An 18646-nucleotide genomic window follows, 5' to 3' on the forward strand; every position below is an offset into this window, starting at 1 on the left:
AAGCAGTTACTGCCTTTGATCTTTCAAGTAAACCCTCAAAGCTATGCCTAGAACTATGTTTCCTGGTTTGTAGCTTTTTTTCTCCCTTTATTCTTCCTGCCTTTCCTTTCTTCCCACCCCTTCTTGTCTGTCACTCCATTTCACTCGTGTATGCCACTTTAGCTGAAACAGGAGACTAGAGTCACTTACTGCAAGAACAGGAGAGCTACTGTGGGCATTTGGGACATCAGCATTCCTGAACTGCCGCAGGAGACCTGGCCTGGCTGCTGACGAGCACTTTTCGAGGAAAAGAGGAGCTTGATGCTGTCACCAGCTTTCTGATAATAACAATTACAATAAAAGCTAACACTTACTGAATACTTTTTATGAGTCAGGTATTAGGGCAGAGCATTTTACATGGGACATCTCATTTCCTCTATCCACCAGTCCATGAGGTACACCTGTCCCATTTTAAAGTTATACGCTGATGGTCACAAACTTGGTGCATCACCATGATTCAGATACAGGTTCGTCTGCTTGTGGAGCTCATCCTGTTAATTACTCTGCTCCAGTTTCTCCTTTTCTAGATAGCTGCTTGACCTCTGTATACTCATATTTCCTTTACTATGAAATGGCAGTAATTATAAGTGTAGCTCTTACAATATACTGACAATGAAAAGTGGGATTAATTAATGATGATATTCTGTTAGTAATGAAATTTGGTTCTGGGGAGCCCAGATTGTGCTGATGCTATCCAGTTCAGAGGGATAGCAGGAGGACTACTGGGAAAGTAGTTCCATTAAATGAGTGTAAATCAGTACCAAGTTAGAATCCTGGCTTTCTCCAGATCTACACACCTGGAACATAGTGGAAAGGGAAAGAAATTTGGAACTGACTGGAAGATTGCCCCAGATTAGGGACAAAATTTAGTTCGGTTCAGTCACTGAAGCGTGCCTGACTCTTTGTGACGCCATGGACTGCAGCATGCCAGGCTTCTCTGTCCCTCACCGACTGCCAGATGTTGCTCAAATTCATGTCCATCAAATCAGTGATTTCATCCAACCATCTCATCTGTTGTCCCCTTCTCCTCCTGCCTTTAATCTTTCCCAACAGCAAGGTCTTTTCCATTAAGTCAGTTCTTCGCATCAGGTGGCCAAAGTACTGGAGCTTCAGCGTCAGCATTACTCCTTCCAATGAATATTCAGGAATGATTTCCTTTAGGATTGACCGGTTTGATCTTCTTGCAGTCCAAGGAACTCTGAAGAGTCTTCTCCAACACCAGTGTTCTAAAGCATCAATTCTTCGGCACTCAGCTTGCTTTATGGTCCACCTCTCACATTCATACAGTTCAGTTGAGTTCAGTCTCTCAGTCGTGTCCGACTCTTTGCGACCCCATGAGTCGCAGCACGCCAGGCCTCCCTGTCCATCACCAACTCCTGGAGTTCACTCAGAGTCGCGTCCGTCGAGTCCGTGATGCCATTCAGCCATCTCATCCTCTGTCGTCCCCTTCTCCTCCTGCCCCCAATCCCTCCCAGCATCAAAGTCTTCTCCAGTGAGTCAACTCTTCGCATGAGGTGGCCAAAGTACTGGAGTTTCAGCTTTAGCATCATTCCTTCCAAAGAAATCCCAGGGTTGATCTCCTTCAGAATGGACTGGTTGGATCTTCTTGCAGTCCAAGGGACTCTCAAGAGTCTTCTCCAACACCACAGTTCAAAAGCATCAATTCTTCAGCACTCAGCCTTCTTCACAGTCCAACTCTCACATCCATACATGACCACAGGAAAAACCATAGCCTTGACTAGACGGACCTTATTCAGCAAAGTAATGTCTCTGCTTTTGAATATGCTGTCTAGGTTGCTCGTAACTTTCCTTCCAAGGAGTAAGCGTCTTTTAATTTCATGGCTGCAATCACCATCTGCAGTGATTTTGGAGCCCCCAAAAATGAAGTCTGACACTGTTTCCACTGTTTCGCCATCTATTTCCCATGAAGTGATGGGACCAGATGCCATGATCTTCATTTTCTGAATGTTGAGCTTTAAGCCAACTTTTTCACTCTCCTCTTTCACTTTCATCAAGAGGCTTTTGAGTTCCTCTTCACTTTCTGCCATAAGGGTGGTGTCATCTGCATATCTGAGGTTATTGATATTTCTCCCAGCAGTCTTGATTCCAGCTTGTGTTTCTTCTAGTCCAGCGTTTCTCATGATGTACTCTGCATATAAGTTAAATAAGCAGGGTGACAATATACAGCCTTGACATACTCCTTTTCCTATTTGGAACCAGTCTGTTGTTCCATATCCAGTTCTAAGTGTTGCTTCCTGACCTGCATACAGATTTCTCAAGAGGCAGGTCAGGAGGTCTGGTATTCCCATCTCTTTCAGGATTTTCCAGTTTATTGTGATCCACACAGTCAGAGGCTTTGGCATAGTCAATAAAGCAGAAATAGATGTTTTTCTGGAACTCTCTTGCTTTTTCCATGATCCAGCGGATGTTGGCAATTTGATCTCTGGTTCCTCTGCCTTTTCTACAACCAGCTTGAACATCTGGAAGTTCACGGTTCACATATTGTTGAAGCCTGGCTTGGAGAATTTTGAGCATTACTTTACTAGCGTGTGAGATGAGTGCAATTGTGCGGTAGTTTGAGCATTCTTTGGTATTGCCTTTCTTTGGGATTGGAGTGAAAACTGACCTTTTCCAGTCCTGTGACCACTGCTGAGTTTTCCAAATTTGCTGACATATTGAGTGCAGCACTTTCACAGCATCATCTTTCAGGATTTGAAATAGCTCTACTGGAATTCCATCACCTCTACTAGCTTTGTTTGTAGTGATGCTTCCTAAGGCCCAATGACTACTGGAAAAACCATAGCTTTGACTAGACAGACCTTTATCAGCAAAGTAATGTCTCTGTTTTTTAATATGCTGTCTAGGTTTGCCATAGCTTTTCTTCCAAGGAGCAAGCATCCTTCAATTTCATGGCTGCATTCACCATCCACAGTGACTTTTGGAACCCAAGAAAATAAAGTCTGTCACTGTTTCCATTGTTTGGCCATCTGTTTGCCATGAAGTGATGGGACCTGATGGCATGATCTTAGTTTTTTGAATATTGAGTTTTAAACCAGCTTTTCCACTCTCTTCTTTTACTTTCAACAAGAGGATCTTCAGTTCCTCTTCACTTTCTGCCATAAGGGTGATGTCATCTTCATATCTGAGGTTATTGATATTTCTCCCAGCAATCTTGATTCCAGCTTGTGCTTCTTCCAGCCCTGCATTTTGCATGATGTTCTCTGCATATAAGTTAAATGAGCAGGGTGACAATATACAGCATTGATGTACTCCTTTCCCTATTTGGAGCCAGTCTGTTGTTCCATGTCCAGTTCTAACTGTTGCTTCCTGATCTGCATACAGATTTCTCAGGAGCCAGGTCAGGTGGTCTGGTATTCCCATCTCTTTAAGAATTTTCCACAATTTGTTGTGATGCACACAGTCAAAGGCTTTGGTGTAGTCAATAAAGCACAAGTAGATGTTTTTCTGGAACTCTCTTCCTCTTTTGATGACCCAACAGACATTGGCAATTTGATGTCCGGTTCTTCTGCATTTTCTAAATCTAGGTTGAACATCTGGAACTTCACAGTTGACATAGTGTTGAAGCCTAGCTTAGAGAATTTTGAGTGTTACTTTGCCGGTGTGTTATATGAGTACAGTTGTGCAGTAGTTTTAACATTCTTTGGCATTACCTTTCTTTGGGATTGGAATGAAAACTGACCTTTTCTAGTTCTGTGGCCACTGCTGAGTTTTCCAAATGTGCTGGCATATTGAATGCAGCACCTTCACAGCATCATCTTTTAGGACTTGAAATAACTCAGCTGCATCTCCATCACTTCCACTCGCTTTGTTCATAGTGATGCTTCCTAAGGCCCACTTGACTTCACATTCCAGGATGTCTGGCTCTAGGTTAGTGATCACATCAGCATGGTTATCTGGGTCATTAAGATGCTTTTTGTATAGTTCTTCTGTGTATTTTTGCCACCGTTTTAAAATATCTTCTGCCTCTGTTAGGTCCATACCATTCTGTCCTTTATTGTGCCCATCTTTGCATGAAATGTTCCCTTGGTATCTCTAATTTTCTTGAAGAGATCTCCTGTCTTTCCCATTTTATTGTTTTCCTCTATTTGTTTGCATTGATCTCTGAGGAAGGCTTTCTTATCTCTCTTTGCTATTCTTAGAACCTCTGTATTCAGATGGGTATGTCTTTCCTTTTCTCCTTGGCTTTCACTTCTCTTCTTTTCTCAGCTATTTGTAAGGCCTCCTCAGACAGCCATTTTGCTTTTTTGCATTTCTTTTCCATGGAGATGGTGTTGATCCTTGTCTCCTGTACAGTTTCTTGAACCTCTGTCCATAGGTCATCAGGCACTCTATCATATCTAGTCCCTTATATCTATTTCTCACTTTCACTGTATTTGATAAGGGATTTGATTTAGGTCATACCTGAATGGTTTAGTGGTTTTCCCCACTTTCTTCAATTTCAGTCTGAATTTGGCAAGAAGGAGTTCATGATCTGAGCCACAGTCAGCTCCCAGTGTTGTTTTTGCTAAGTGTATAGAGCTTCTCCATCTTCGCCTGCAAAGAATATAATCAGTCTGATTTCAGTACTGACCGTATGGTCAATGAGTAGAGTCATCTCTTGTGTTGTTGGAAGGTGTTTGCTAAGAACAATGCGTTCTTTAGGGAAAACTCTTATCAGCCTTTGCCCTGCTTCATTTCGTACTCCAAGGCCAAACTTGCCTGTTTCTCCAGGGAAATCTTGACTTCCTACTTTTTCATTCCAGTCCCCTATAATGAAAAGGACATCTTTTTCTGGTGTTAGTTCTAGAAGGTCTTGTAGGTCGTCATAGAACCGTTCCACTTAAGCTTCTTCGACATTAGTGGTTGGGGCATAAACTTGGATTACTGTGATATTGAATGGTTTGCCTTGGAAAGTAACCGAGGTCATTCTGTTTTTTAGATTGCACCCAAGTACTGCATTTCGGACTCTTTTGTTGACTGTTAGGGCTATTCATTTCTTCTAAGGGATTTTTGCCCACAGTAGTAGATATAATGGTCACTTGTGTTAAATTCACCCATTTCTGTCCATTTTAGTTCACTGATTACTAAAATGTCGATGTTCAAATCCTTGCCATCTCTTGTTTGACCACTTCCAATTTTCCTTGATTCATGGACCTAACATTCCAGGTTCCTATGCAATACTGTTCTTTACAGCATCGGACTTTACTTCCATCACCAGTCACATCCACAGCTGGATACTGTTTTCACTTTGGCTACATCTTTTCATTCTTTCTGGAGCTACTTCTCCACTCTTTTCCAGTAGCATATTGGGCACCTACTGACCTGGGGAGTTCATCTTTCATTGTCCTATCTTTCTGCCTTTTCATGGGGTTCTCAAGGCAAGAATAATGAAGTGGTTTGCCATACCCTTCTCCAGTGGACCATGTTTTGTCAGAACTCTCCACCATGACCCATCCATCTTGGGTGGCTCTACACGGCATGGCTCATAATTTCATTGAGTTAGAGACGGCTGTGGTCCAAGTGACCAGTTTGGTTAGTTTTCTGTGATTGTGGTTGTCATTCTGTCTGACCTCTGATGAATAAGGATAAGAGGCTTATGGAAGGTTCCTCATGGGAAAGACTGACTGGGGGGGAATCTGGGTCTTGTTCTGATGGGCAGGACCATGCTAAGTAAATCTTTAATGCAGTTTTCTGTTGATGGGTGGGGCTGTTCCCTCCCTGTTGTAGACTGAGGGCAAACTTGACCCATGCCTTCACAGGAGACTCTTCTCCTGGCTCTTAATGTACTCCAAGAGTCTCTTTCCCCATTCCTGTTAAAGTACTGTAATCAAATCCCACTGGTCTCCAAAGTCAAATTCTTTGGGTGTTCTCAGTCTTTGCTGGTTCCCTAGGTGGGGAAATCTGTTGTGGGTCCTAGAACTTTCTTAACAGTGCAGGAATTTCTTTGATATAATTGTTCTGCAGTTAGGGACAGAAAGTGAGCAACAATTCAGATATCCAGAGGGCACAGCAAATAGCCAGCTTGATTTTATTCAGGATTATTCACAAGTCTTATCCTATGGAGAATCTGACCCCCCTCCCCCCATGTATTTCTGATTGGTGGTGCATTTGAGGAGGGTTAGTTCTGTAGTTTAAGAAACTGTTTTTGAGCGATACTCATGTGCATGACTCAAGGATAGGCATCCTGTCCTGTCTGGGCCTGGGGAAGCCGAAGCCTAGACCCATTGTTCAGATGGGACAAGCTGGGATTTCCATCAGGGTAAGCAGATACTACTTGGCTTTTAATAGTAGCTTTCCTCTGTGGAAGTCATAGTGCCAGGTACTCTTTATCAGTGTATCCTGACTGAATCCTTACAACTGCTCTATGAAGTAGGTACCGCTTTTCAGGTTGATGAAATTCAGGTTTTTGATCAGGGTCAAACAGCTGGTAGCAGAGTTGGACTTAAAGAGCTAGAGCTTTTAGCCATGATGGGGTCCTGAAACATCACAGGTTTAAGGACTCTGGACTAATTCTAGTCCTCAGCCTCTGGTGAGGATGAGCCTAAGGGCATCTTGCCTGCTTGCTTCACAGGTATGGCTTGTGGGAGAGAGAACAGTGGCTAGGACATCATTCTTAGCTCTGGGCACAGACCATGTGCTGTTCTTTTTCCAGTAGTTGTTGTTGTTTAGTCCCTAAGTCATGTCCGACTCTTTGCAATCCCATGGAGTGCAGCAGGCCAGGCTCTTCTGTCCTTCACTGTCTCCCACAGTTTGCTCAAATCTATGTGCATTGAGTCAGTGATGCTGTCCAACCATCTCGTCCTCTGCTGCCCCTTTTTCCTCCTGCTCTCAATCTATCCCAGCAGCAGGGTCTTTTCCAGTGACTTGGCTCTTTTGTATCAGGTGGCCAATGTATTGGAGCTTAAGCCTCAGTCCATCCAATGAATATTCAGGGTTGGTTTCCTTTAGGATTGACTAGTTTGACCTCCTCGCAGTCCAGGGGATTCTCAAGAGTCTTCTTCAGCACAATTCAAAAACATCAATTCTTTGGCACTCAGCCTTCTTTATGGTCCAGTTCTCATATCTGTACATGACTACAGGAAAACCATAACTTTGACTATACAGATCTTTGTCAGCAGAATGATGTTTCTGCTTTTTAATATGTTGTCTAGGTTTGTCATAGCTTTCCATCCAAGAAGCAAGTGTCTTTTAATTCATGGCTGCAGTCACTGTCCACAGTGATTTTGGAGCCCACTAAAATAAAATCTGTCACTGTTTCCATTTTTTCCCCATCTATTTGCCATGCAATGGTGTGACTAGATGCCATGATCTTAGTTTTTTGAATGTTGAGTTTTAAGCCAACCTTTTCACTCTTTTTCACCCTCATAAAGAAGCTCTTTAGTTTCTTTTCACTTACTGCCATTAGGGTGGTATCATTTGCATATCTGAGGTTGTTGGTATTTCTCCCAGAAATCTTGATTCCAGCTTGTGATTCATTCACTTTGGCATTTTGCATGATGTACTCTGCATGTAAGTTAAATAAGCAGTGTGACAGTATACAGCCTTGACATACTTCTTTCCCTATATGGAACCAGTTCGTTGTCCATGTCCAGTTCTAGCTGTTGCTTCTCGACTTGCACTTGTTTCTTAGGAGACAGATAAGATGGTCTGGTACTCCCATTTATTTAAGAATTGTCCAGTTTGTTGTGATCCACACAGTCAATGGCTTTAGCATAGTCAATGAAGTAAATGTTTTTTTTTTTTAATTCCCTTGCTTTTCCTGTGATCCAGTAGATGTTGGCAATTTGATCTCTGGGTCTTCTGCCTTTTCTAAAGCCAGCTTGTACATCTGCAATTTCTTGGTTCACATACTGCTGAAGCCTAGCTTGGAGAATTTTGAGCCTTATCTTGCTAGTATGTGAAATGAATGCAATTGTGCCATAGTTTGAATTTTTTTTGGCATTGCTCTTCTTTGGGATTGGAATGAAAACTGACCTTTTCCAGTCCTTTGACCACTGCTGAGTTTTCCAAAATTTGCTGACATATTGACTGTAGCACTTCAACAGCATCATCTTTTAGGATTTTACATAGGTCTCCTGGAATTTCATCACCTCCATAAGCTTTGTGGAGAAGGCAATGGCAACCTACTCCAGTACTCTTGCCTGGAAAATCCCATGGATGGAGGAGCCTGGTAGGCTGCAGTCCATGGGGTTGCGAAGAGTCAGACACGACTGAGCGACTTTACTTTCTCTTTTCACTTTCATGCATTAGAAAAGGAAATGGCAACCCACTCCAGTGTTATTGCCTGGAGAATCCCAGGGACGGGGGAGCCTCATGGGCTGCCATCTGTGGGGTCACACAGAGCCGGACACGACTGAAGTGACCTAGCAGCAGCACCATTAGCTTTGTTCTTAGTAATGCTTCCTAAGGTCCACTTGACTTCACATTCCAGGATGTCTGGCTCTAGGTGAGTGACTACACTCCTATCGTTGTGGTTATCTGTGTCATTAAGACCTTTCTTGTATAGTTCTTCTGTGTATTCTTTCCACCCCTTAATATCTTGTTAGGTCCTTAACTCATTCCCATTCTTGGATGAAATGTTTCCCCTACTATCTCTAATTTTTTTTGAAGAGAAATTCTCTTTCTTAGAGAATCTTTCCCATCTTGTTGTTTTCCTCTATTTCTTTACACTTCATTTCAGAAGTCCTTCTTATCTCTCCTTGCTTTTCTCTGGAACTCTGCATTCAGTTGGGTATATTTTTCCCTGTAAAGCTATTTGTAAAGCCTCCTCAGACAACCACTTTGCCTTCTTGCATTTCTTTTTCCTTGTGGTGGTTTTGGTCACTGCCTCTTGCACAATATTATAAACCTCCATATATAGTTCTTTACGCACTCTGCCAGATCTAATCCCTTGAACCTATTCATCACCTCCACCATATAGTCATAAGGAATTTGATTTAGGTCATACCTGAGTGGTCTAGTAGTTTTCCCTACTTTCTTCAATTTAAGACTAAATTTTGCGATAAGGAGGTCATGATCTGAGCCACGGTCAGCTCCCAGTCTTGTTTTTGCTGACTGTATAGAGCTTCTCCATCTTCAGCTGCAGAGAATATAATCAATCTGATTTCAGTAGTAATCATTTGGTGACGTCCATGTGTAGAGTCATCTCTAGTGTTGTTGGAAGAGAGAGTTTGCTGTGACCAGTGTGTTCTCTTGGCAAAACTCTGTTAGCCTTTGCCCTGCTTCATTTTGTACTTCAAGGCCAAACTTGCTTGCTACTGCAGGTTTCTCTCGACTTCCAGCTTTCCATTCCAATTCCCATGATGAAAAGGACATCGTTTTTGCTGTTAGTTCTACAAGGTCTTGTAGATCTTCATAGTCAACTTTAGCTTCTTCAGCATCAGTGGTTGAGGCAAAGTGATGTTGAATGGTTTGCCTTGGAAAGGAACCGAGGTCACTGTTTTGTTGACTGTGAGAGCTACTCCATTTCTTCTAAGGGATTCTTGCCCACAGTAGTAGATATAATGGTTACCTGAATTAAATTCACCCATTCCTGTCCACTTTAGTTCAGTGATTCCTAAAATGATATTCACTCTTGCCATCTCCTGCTTGATCACATCCAATTTCCTTGATTCATGGACCAAACATTCCAGGTTTCTATGCAATACCACCAAACACATCCACAGTTGAGTGTCGTTTCTGGTTGGGCTCAGCCAGTTCATTCTTTCTGGAGGTATTAATTGCCCTCTGCTCTTCCCCCATAGCATATTGGACACCTTCCAACCTGGGGTGCTCATCTTCTGGTGTTACGTGTTTTGCTTTTTCATACTGCTCATGGGGTTTCCATGGCATGCATACTGGTGTGTTTTGCCATTCCCTCCTCCAGTGGACCACATTTTGTCAGTACACTTCACTATGACCCGGCCATCTTGGGTGGCCCTGCACAGCATGGCTTATAGCTTCATTGCATTACAAAGCCCCTTCACCAAGACCATGCTGTGATCTATGAAGGGGCTTCTGATATGGGTGTTAAGCAGCCTAGCTTAGTGGTTAAATTGAAAGTGAAAGTCAGCTCAGTCACGTCTGTTTGCAACCCCATGGACTATACAGTAGAAGTCCATGGAATTCTCCAGGCCAGAATACTGTAGTGGGTAGCCTTTCCCTTCTGCAGGGGATCTTCCAACCCAGGCGAACCCAGGTCTCCTGCATTATGTGTGAATTCTTGACCAGCTGAGCCACAAGGAAAGCCCAAGAGTACTGGAGTGAGTAGGCTGTCCCTTCTCCAGTGGATCTTCCCCACCCAGGAATCGAACTGGGGTCTCCTGCATTGCTGGCAGATTCTTTACCAACTGAGCTATCAGGGGTTTTTCAAGTCAGACATATCAGGTTCTTCTTGTGATCCTGGGTAATCTTCTTTGTACCCCAACTTTTCTGTCTTTGAATGGAGTTGTGGTAAGCATATATGAGTTTTATTGTCTATAAAGTGCTGTGTATAACGCATGCTGTGATATCCAGTGCTCAGTAATTGATAATTGCTCTTATTGGGAATTAGCCAACAGCTAGTGTGTTCAGGGAAGCTTGCAACTTTAAAACACTTGAAGTGTGGCCATCCTGTGACACAGGGCTGAGCCCCTGATTGAACCTGAGAAATCTCTTGGTGCAGAACTGTTTCCCAAAGAAAAGGTAGACAGTAATGAAGGGAGCCCATTAGGTAATCAGGGGACCACACTCACCATCAGATCTGTAACTGGCTGAAACCATCACTTGCTTCAAAGGAAAGGACTGGAATGGAAGGAGGGGATCCAGCCTTCTGGCACTTTCTGACTAATCATCTGTCTAAATTGATTTCCTACTCCTTTTTTTCTTTTTATCTTTTGGATATGTAAAATACCTTCAGATTTCAGCTGGTTCTGCTATGTCAGGTCATCAAAGATGCTCTCATGTGGAGGGCTTGTAAATGGGTAAATGGATTAGAACCTCTTTGGTAGGTCCATCTGTTCTGTCCCTACTTGAAGGCCTTGGCACCAGGATTTGGAGGAAGCTGGTATAATATAGCATCTGTCCAATGGGAGCAGAGGTGAGTGGCCTAGGGTAGGTGAGTCAGTCAGAAACCAGGAAATCCTCTTATCATGCCAGATACCTGGGCTTTCCTCAGCAGCAAGAACTGAGCAGCAAAATCTGGTGAGTCAGCGTGTCTGGGAATTAGAGTTGCCAGTCTGTGAGCATGTGGGATTTGTGTAAGTTTGGGCCTTTTGTTTCTTTCAGCATTTCAGTCTTAGAAACACAGATCTGGAAACCAGACAATCCATGTGGTATGGTGCTGTTGGTTTTGGATAATTTGGCTTGAACAGGTTGCTTCTCATGTATTCTGGTCTTCTAAGAATTAACCCCCTTGCCTTTAAAAATTATTAATAAGTTGTGCTATGACTTACTGGCTGTACTCTAAAAGCATAAAAAGGCTTCAAAAAACTTACTTGGGTCTGTCATTTTCCACACTAAAACTCTTCTGAAGGGGCTTCAGTGTGTTTTTGAAACCTAAGTGAAACTGCAAATCCAAAAAGGGCATGTATAGTCATGTCTGTCATTTATTCTTTTTGAAGGTAGAGAATGGGACACACCCTGATACTATATGATTCCAATTAACACAGGAATGATTATGGTCTTCATTTTAAACTTGTACACTCAGAACATACCCTTAGAATCCCTTTTGAAAATAACTCTGAATTTATGCAAGTATTATTTGGAGGAAGTAAAGGTTAAAGCTTCAACTTTCCATTAAAACACCCTTTTACCCTACTGCCAGTCTCATTAGAGCTTTGGATTTGGATTGTGAAGGTCCATGACTCTAGAGCTGGTGAGACATGGGTCTGACATTGATTTGGTCCACTTTCCCTGCTATACTTCCAAGTTTCTATTAACATAATTTCAGAGGCTGCAATTATTATGCTCTGCTGTGCTGTGCTTAGTCACTCAGTCGTGTCCAACTCTTTGCAAACCCATGGACTGTAGCTTGCCAGGCTCCTCTGTCCTTGGAGATTCTCCAGGCAAGAATAGTGGAAAGAATACTGGCAAGAATACTGGGTTGCCATGCCCTTCTCCAGGGGATCTTCCCAGCCCAGCACTTGCACCCAGGTATCCCGCATTGCAGATGGATTCTTTACTGTCTGAGCCACCAGGGAAGCCCAAGAATACCAGAGCAGGTAGCCTGTCCCTTCTCAAGGGGATCTTCCTGAGCCAGGAATTGAACTGGGGTCTCCGGCATTGCAGGCAGATTCTTTAGTTAGCAAAATTTTACAAGCACTAAATTTTAGATGGATCTTCTGGTAGCCTAGTTGAAGGTAAGAATGAGTCTAAGTAGATAAAGTGTCTCCAGAGAAATCACTCCTTCCTAGCCAAGAAATTTCTAGCAGTGTTCCTATAAAACACTTTAGTTAAAAATAAGTAAATCACTGTGATGTTATGTATTAGTGCAGACTTTTCTTTTTCATATATGTTATCCTATCATTTAGAGATTGTATTTGGGTGAATCAGCCCTTCTTTTAAAATGGAGACACCTTCTTAGAAGACTAAGCCTGCAGGCCCTGTAGGGCATTCACATTTAGTTTGAACTTGACTTTCCTTCTACATACTACCTTTGTGAGAGGGGTATTTAGAGAAGAAGCTCAGCGGCTGGGACCCTTGGCATGGAATACAGTCCTGGTGGATGGCTCCCATAGGTGGATAGAGTCAGGATGGTGGAGAAAGGGCTTGCAAATTCTTTACCTCATCTTTAGGGCATTATGAAACTATATATAGTTATTTTGGATGTGACCACTCTTTCTCCTTGTTCATCCTACTTAAAAAGAAAATCTGGGAATTTTTACATTAGAGACTAGAAATGAACCTTTAATTTGCACCTTTGGTGTTAAGACAGGTTCAAATAACTTTCTTATGTGATGGCAAATTGGCAAGACAAATTTCCTTTGGAATATTTCTGGCAAACCCATAGTCTTCCTGATGCATTCTGCACATGAATTCTTTGTGATCTATGTTAACCTTAAGAATTTTAGGAATTTCCATTATTGGTTCTCCATATGTGTTATAGCCATTGCATTTCCAAGGTGAAAGTGTAGGCTTATGAGGAAGGTGATGGTGAACTTGGGGTATTTCTGCTAGTTCATGGTTGACTCATTGCAAGAATGGTGTTGCACTGTGCAGTCTCTGGAGGAGAGCTTGCATACTCTGTCTTCCTGTACAGTGGTGATTGCTCTTTAATTTTCTTCTAGGTTGGCTGGCTCCTCTGGCTGATGGCATGTTGAGGCACATGGGCCAGTGGCAACGGGGGCATCCAATCCAGAGAGGGCCGCTCTAGAGGCCAGGCCACCAGCATCATGGGCCAGTGTGTCACCAAGTGTAAGAATCCCTCATCAACTCTGGGTAGCAAGAATGGAGACCGTGACCCCAGCAGCAAGTCACATGGTAGGCGGAGTGCAAGCCACCGTGAGGAACAGCTGCCAGCCTGTGGTAAGCCAGGTGGAGATATCCTTGTCAATGGGACCAAGAAGGCAGAGGCTGCTACTGAGGCCTGCCAGCTGCCAACATCCTCCGGAGATGCTGGGAGGGAGCCCAAGTCAAATGCCGAGGAGTCTTCTTTGCAGAGGTTGGAAGAACTGTTCAGGCGCTATAAGGATGAACGGGAGGATGCAATTTTGGAGGAAGGCATGGAGCGCTTTTGCAATGATCTATGTGTGGACCCCACGGAATTTCGAGTGCTGCTTTTGGCTTGGAAGTTCCAGGCTGCTACCATGTGCAAATTTACCAGGTTAGTCACAAATACTTGGTGTCACCAGGTGAACAGAGGAGGAAAGAGAGCACCATTGAGCAGTGGTGCCCAGCTAGGATAGAAGTGGGCACCAGCAATCCTTGCCTGAAGTTGTAAATCCATGTTGCCAAGCTGCTGTACCACCCCACTGCTATTTCAGACTTTTATCTTTTCTTTCACTCCTTTTGTCAATTCACTTACTTCCTTACTCAGGGTTTATTGTGCACCTATCATGTGTCAGGCATTGAGTGCCACTGGGGACGTGCTTTAGTCACTGTATGAAGCTTGTTCCCCCTTTTAGCTCTCCGAACAATACCCTTAGCCACCCCATGTGCCAATAAGGACAACTGGCCCCAGTTGTCAGCTAGTGCGTGCGTGCACAGTCACTCAGTCATGTCCAACTCTTTCTGACCCTGTGGACCATAGACTTCCAGGCTCTTCTGTCTGTGGTATTTTCTGGATAAGAATACTGGACTGTGTTGCCATTTCCTCCTCCAGGGGATCTTCCCAACCCAGGGATCGAACCCATATCTCCTGCGTTGGCAGGCTGATTCTTTACCATTGAGCCACCTGGGAAGTCCTGTCAACCTGTAGTTATGTCCATTGTTATGATCATGCATCCTGATAGAGATTATTTGTGGGAGACAACATGGCAGGGTCACTGCAAAGTGTGGTTTGCAGAGCACTGAATTGTAAGTAAGAAGAATTGACTTTGAGAACCCCTCGATAAAACTTTTAGTCCCTGGGTAGGTTACTCAGCAGATCTCAGATGTTCTATCTTCAGAACATACAGAATCTCGAAGAACATGATCAGTGTGAGACCATGTTGTAAGCCAGAAGTGTTAGATAGAGATGTTAAAAAATATGCATACAACTTTTGCTTTTTAGTAACAGAACTTTGATCTCTGGTGGCGGTTTCCGCAGGTTCATCCAGAATCTTTGGACTCCAAAAATTTTCCTTGGCAGTAATCAAAAATATTCCCAAAACAAACAACCCCTATAGAATCAAAAGGAAAACAGGAAGACTCCCTCCCCATCTCCAAGGAAAGTCTACAGCTTAATCACTATTGTAGAATGAAAAACGGCACAGAGCAGGAGACTTTGAGTTTAGCTTTAGAAAGATGAATATATGAATGAATGAACTATTATCAGCTGCCTGGCACTATTAGAAGTTGATATAATAACTTGTTTAGTTAAACCCTATGAAGTAAGGTAGTATTCTCACCATTTGGCAGGTGAAATAGGATCGCAATCAGTAGAGGAGTTGGAGTTCAAATCCCGACAGCCTCATAGTTATGCTCTTAATTATGATACTGTATCACCTCTCAGTAAATGATATCATTTGCAATTATTAATTGTGCCCCTCCTTCCTGTTGCAGGAAGGAATTTTTTGATGGCTGCAAAGCAATAAGTGCAGACAGCATTGATGGGATCTGTGCACGGTTCCCTAGCCTCTTAACAGAAGCCAAACAAGAGGATAAATTCAAGGATCTCTACCGGTTTACATTTCAGTTTGGCCTGGACTCTGAAGAAGGGCAGCGGTCACTGCATCGAGAAATAGCCATTGCCCTGTGGAAACTCGTCTTTACCCAGAACAATCCTCCGGTATTGGACCAGTGGCTAAACTTCCTAACAGAGAACCCCTCGGGGATCAAGGGCATCTCCAGGGACACTTGGAATATGTTCCTTAACTTCACTCAGGTGATTGGCCCTGACCTCAGCAACTACAGCGAAGATGAGGCCTGGCCAAGTCTCTTCGATACCTTTGTGGAGTGGGAAACGGAGCGAAGGAAAAGAGAAGGGGAAGGGAGAGGTGCACTCAGCTCAGGGCCCGAGGGCTTGTGTCCCGAGGAGCAGACTTAGTGGCTCTGTCTCAGGAGCAGCAGCAAGGATCTGCCTGCTGCCCTGCAGTCAACCAAGGAATTGGACCTTTCTGGAAATTACTGAAGATCCGGATATTTTCTACTTTACACCTTTCTCTGCCTTGTATCTGAAAGGGCTCTAAAATGCTGTATCCTGTTTTAGGCACTTTCTTCACTTTTGGTTATTTTGGTTATTTCCCTTTTTTGGGGAGGGGTCCCCCAAAATATTTGAACCTGGCTACATGTTGTATATTTTTTTTTTTTGAAGCCTTCAGATAGAATAAGCCTGCCACTTCTTGCACAAGTTAGATTTTTTTTTTTTTTTTTTTGGTGGGGGAGGATGTAGAGCAGGTAGTAGGGAATGGGACAGTTAGGTTGAATTATCATTATAAAATGATAGTGCCAGATCTCAGTTTTGCATATTCTTGTTTTTCAGGGCAGGTCTGTACTGTGTGTAGTGCTGTTTACATGGTTGAATTTAGGTTGTAATAATTACTTTTAAAGATTTACACAGAGTTGAATTTTGAATTAGCAGTGTTAACTGTTAACCACATTGCATTAATTCCCAGGCGATTTAAAGTTCTTGGAGAGCCAAGGCCGGCCAAGAGCGTTTGTAGTCTGGTGACGACCCCCTTTTAAGCTAATTTATCTGAAACTCTTTATTTTTCTCACTTCTTGCTCATTCCTTCTTTGACCTATTGCATTTCATGTTGAGTTTATCCATCAACATGCTACACCTGTCAGTCAAGTGAGCAGTTTTGTTAGAACACATTGTACTGAGAACCACTTAAGCATTGAATGCAGAGAAAGCAGTGCTACCTCAGTTTTGCTGGAAGTAGACTTTGATAGTTTTCTTTCTTTGATGAATTTTCTGTATTTTCATGTTGTAAGTGGAAATACGTTTTTGTTTTTTTTTTTTTTTCATTTGCTTTGGAGCCAAAGTTTCTGTTCCTGGTGGTCGGAAAACTGTGCCTGCCGGCCAACTGACTTGAAGGAAAACTGTGGTATGGAGCTCTGCTTGAATTTTGTTGTTTTTTTTTCCTTGAGTATCATCAGCTTACTTGTCTGGCAAGTGCAGGAGCCTGGGGTTGGCCTGAACTCTGCCAAACAAATACATAAGTGTATTTAATAGTTAAACGTGTGCCCTTTCCCTTCTTGCTGCACCTGTGTTATCACTTAACCCCCAGAAGTTATTTATTTTCTTCTTTGTTAATGTCAGGCTTATTTGGGGTAATGTGATGACTATTTAGGTTTACATGACCCTCCTCACCTTATCCTACCCCCAAATATGTATATATACATATATATGTATATATTTTACCTATATAATATATATATATATATACACATATATGTATCTATATTCCTTTATTTCTTTGCCTGCTAAAACTAGCTATAAAAGGGAGCTGCCTTCAATATACAAAGTATAAGAGTGTCAGGGAGAATCATAGTGAAGGCTTTTGAATCTGAATTTAGATCATTTTCATTAAAGATGAATTTTCTCAGTCCTTTCCTCACAAGAGGGAGTCCCAGTTCCCTAGACACCTCCACGTGCTTGCTCTGTAAGGCCAGCTTAGGCTAAACTGCCACACAGGAGCTGACTGGTCCTACCTAGTTTTAGTAGAGGGTCCTCTTATTTTTCCATTAAAAAAAAAAAATGTCTTCATAAAACTGTACTGGAAGGATGGATGGCAGGAACTTGTACCGTTCAGCTTCCAATACTTTGGAACAGATTGAAAAGGGAATTTTTAAATAAAAATTTATAAAAATATTTATACTCTTGAGGCAGTGAGAGTTTGTCTATTAAATATTTGGAGTTTCCTCCCTCAACTTACCCCACATCTCCGTCCCAGGTATATGTTTCTTAGCCTGGGCAGTAATTGCTTATTTTGAGTTCTTTTATTACTAACCTATGGCTCTGGGCTCCCGTCTTTACAAAGATGATTTAAGGAGCTTCTGCAGTCAGTGCTTTTGTAAAATTGGTATTGTCATAGGGAACATATATATATTTTTTAATCCGAACCCTGAGAGTTGCCCCCTTTACAGGAGTGGATGGGAAACTAAAGTCAGCCACAGTAGTTCGCAATACTGCTGGAAAGGTCCCAGTCCAGATATCTGGCTTTGTTCTAGCCTAAGACACAGATCCTTGTAGACAGTTTCTAAGGGTCTTAGCAGGTTCTGTGGGCTCAGTTGAAGTCAAGGTACCTAGGCTGAGGTATTGAGACTGCCATCTCATCCAGTCAATTTACAACCCCATTTTTCCTCAGTTCTGGATTGGGCAGAGGTTAAGGTTAGCAAGCTGCTTCTAGCCAGGCAAAGCTTTTTCTGTCTCAGATCAGAAGGGTGTATGGAGAGGACACAAAATGCTGAGTATCCTAAGGACTCTGGAGGAACTGGATTCCTTCCCCAGCCTACAAGAAAGCATTCCATGCATTAGGTGTGCTATGATGGATTTAAAAAAAAAACACTCAGCTTCCTCATCAACAAAGAGCCATTTTAATATTTTTGGTTATATATTTAACGGTCTGTTTGTTAACAAATGCAAATTAGAAACCTGAAAGGGAATGGTTAGGGAGGGACTTAGCTTCCTTCCAAGTTTGAGTCTTTGATGCAAAGAATTCAAGCTTATGCAGTCACGTGGACCAATGCTTGACTTTCTCGTGGCTATAGGAAAAGCAGTTTTCTGCAGAGGAATCCAAGATGGAGTGTGTGTGTAGGGTTTGCAGTTACACTTCCGGGAAATGAGAGGTTCCTGTTCTTCACCTACAGATAGGTTTGCTGCTTAATGAGTGAGCAGTAATTGTGTTGAAGAGGTCAATGCATGCCCCTCAGGTAAGCCAGTGCACACTTCACTTTAAACAATAGGACACCAGAGTGATGTGGTGGTGGTTGGTCAGGGGCAGGATGTGGATGCTATTTAGAAAACAGGCAAATACCAGAGCGACTACAACAAACGGAGTGTGTT

General features: G+C 42.7%; 1 protein-coding gene across 1 annotated transcript in view; it reads left to right on the forward strand.

Moving 5' to 3' along the window:
* Positions 1-15725, forward strand: part of DCUN1D3 (defective in cullin neddylation 1 domain containing 3) — a 50881-nt gene extending 35156 nt beyond the window's left edge. Inside the window, exons 2-3 of the mRNA XM_068968074.1 lie at positions 13284-13819; positions 15199-15725. Coding sequence (XP_068824175.1) covers positions 13389-13819; positions 15199-15682 — 915 coding nt within the window. The 5' untranslated portion in view covers positions 13284-13388 and the 3' untranslated portion in view covers positions 15683-15725. The remainder of the gene's footprint in view (positions 1-13283; positions 13820-15198) is intronic.
* Positions 15726-18646: the final 2921 nt, after the last annotated feature.

This window comes from Capricornis sumatraensis, chromosome 3 (genome assembly GCF_032405125.1).
Source record: "Capricornis sumatraensis isolate serow.1 chromosome 3, serow.2, whole genome shotgun sequence".
NCBI classification, from domain to species: domain Eukaryota; kingdom Metazoa; phylum Chordata; class Mammalia; order Artiodactyla; family Bovidae; genus Capricornis; species Capricornis sumatraensis.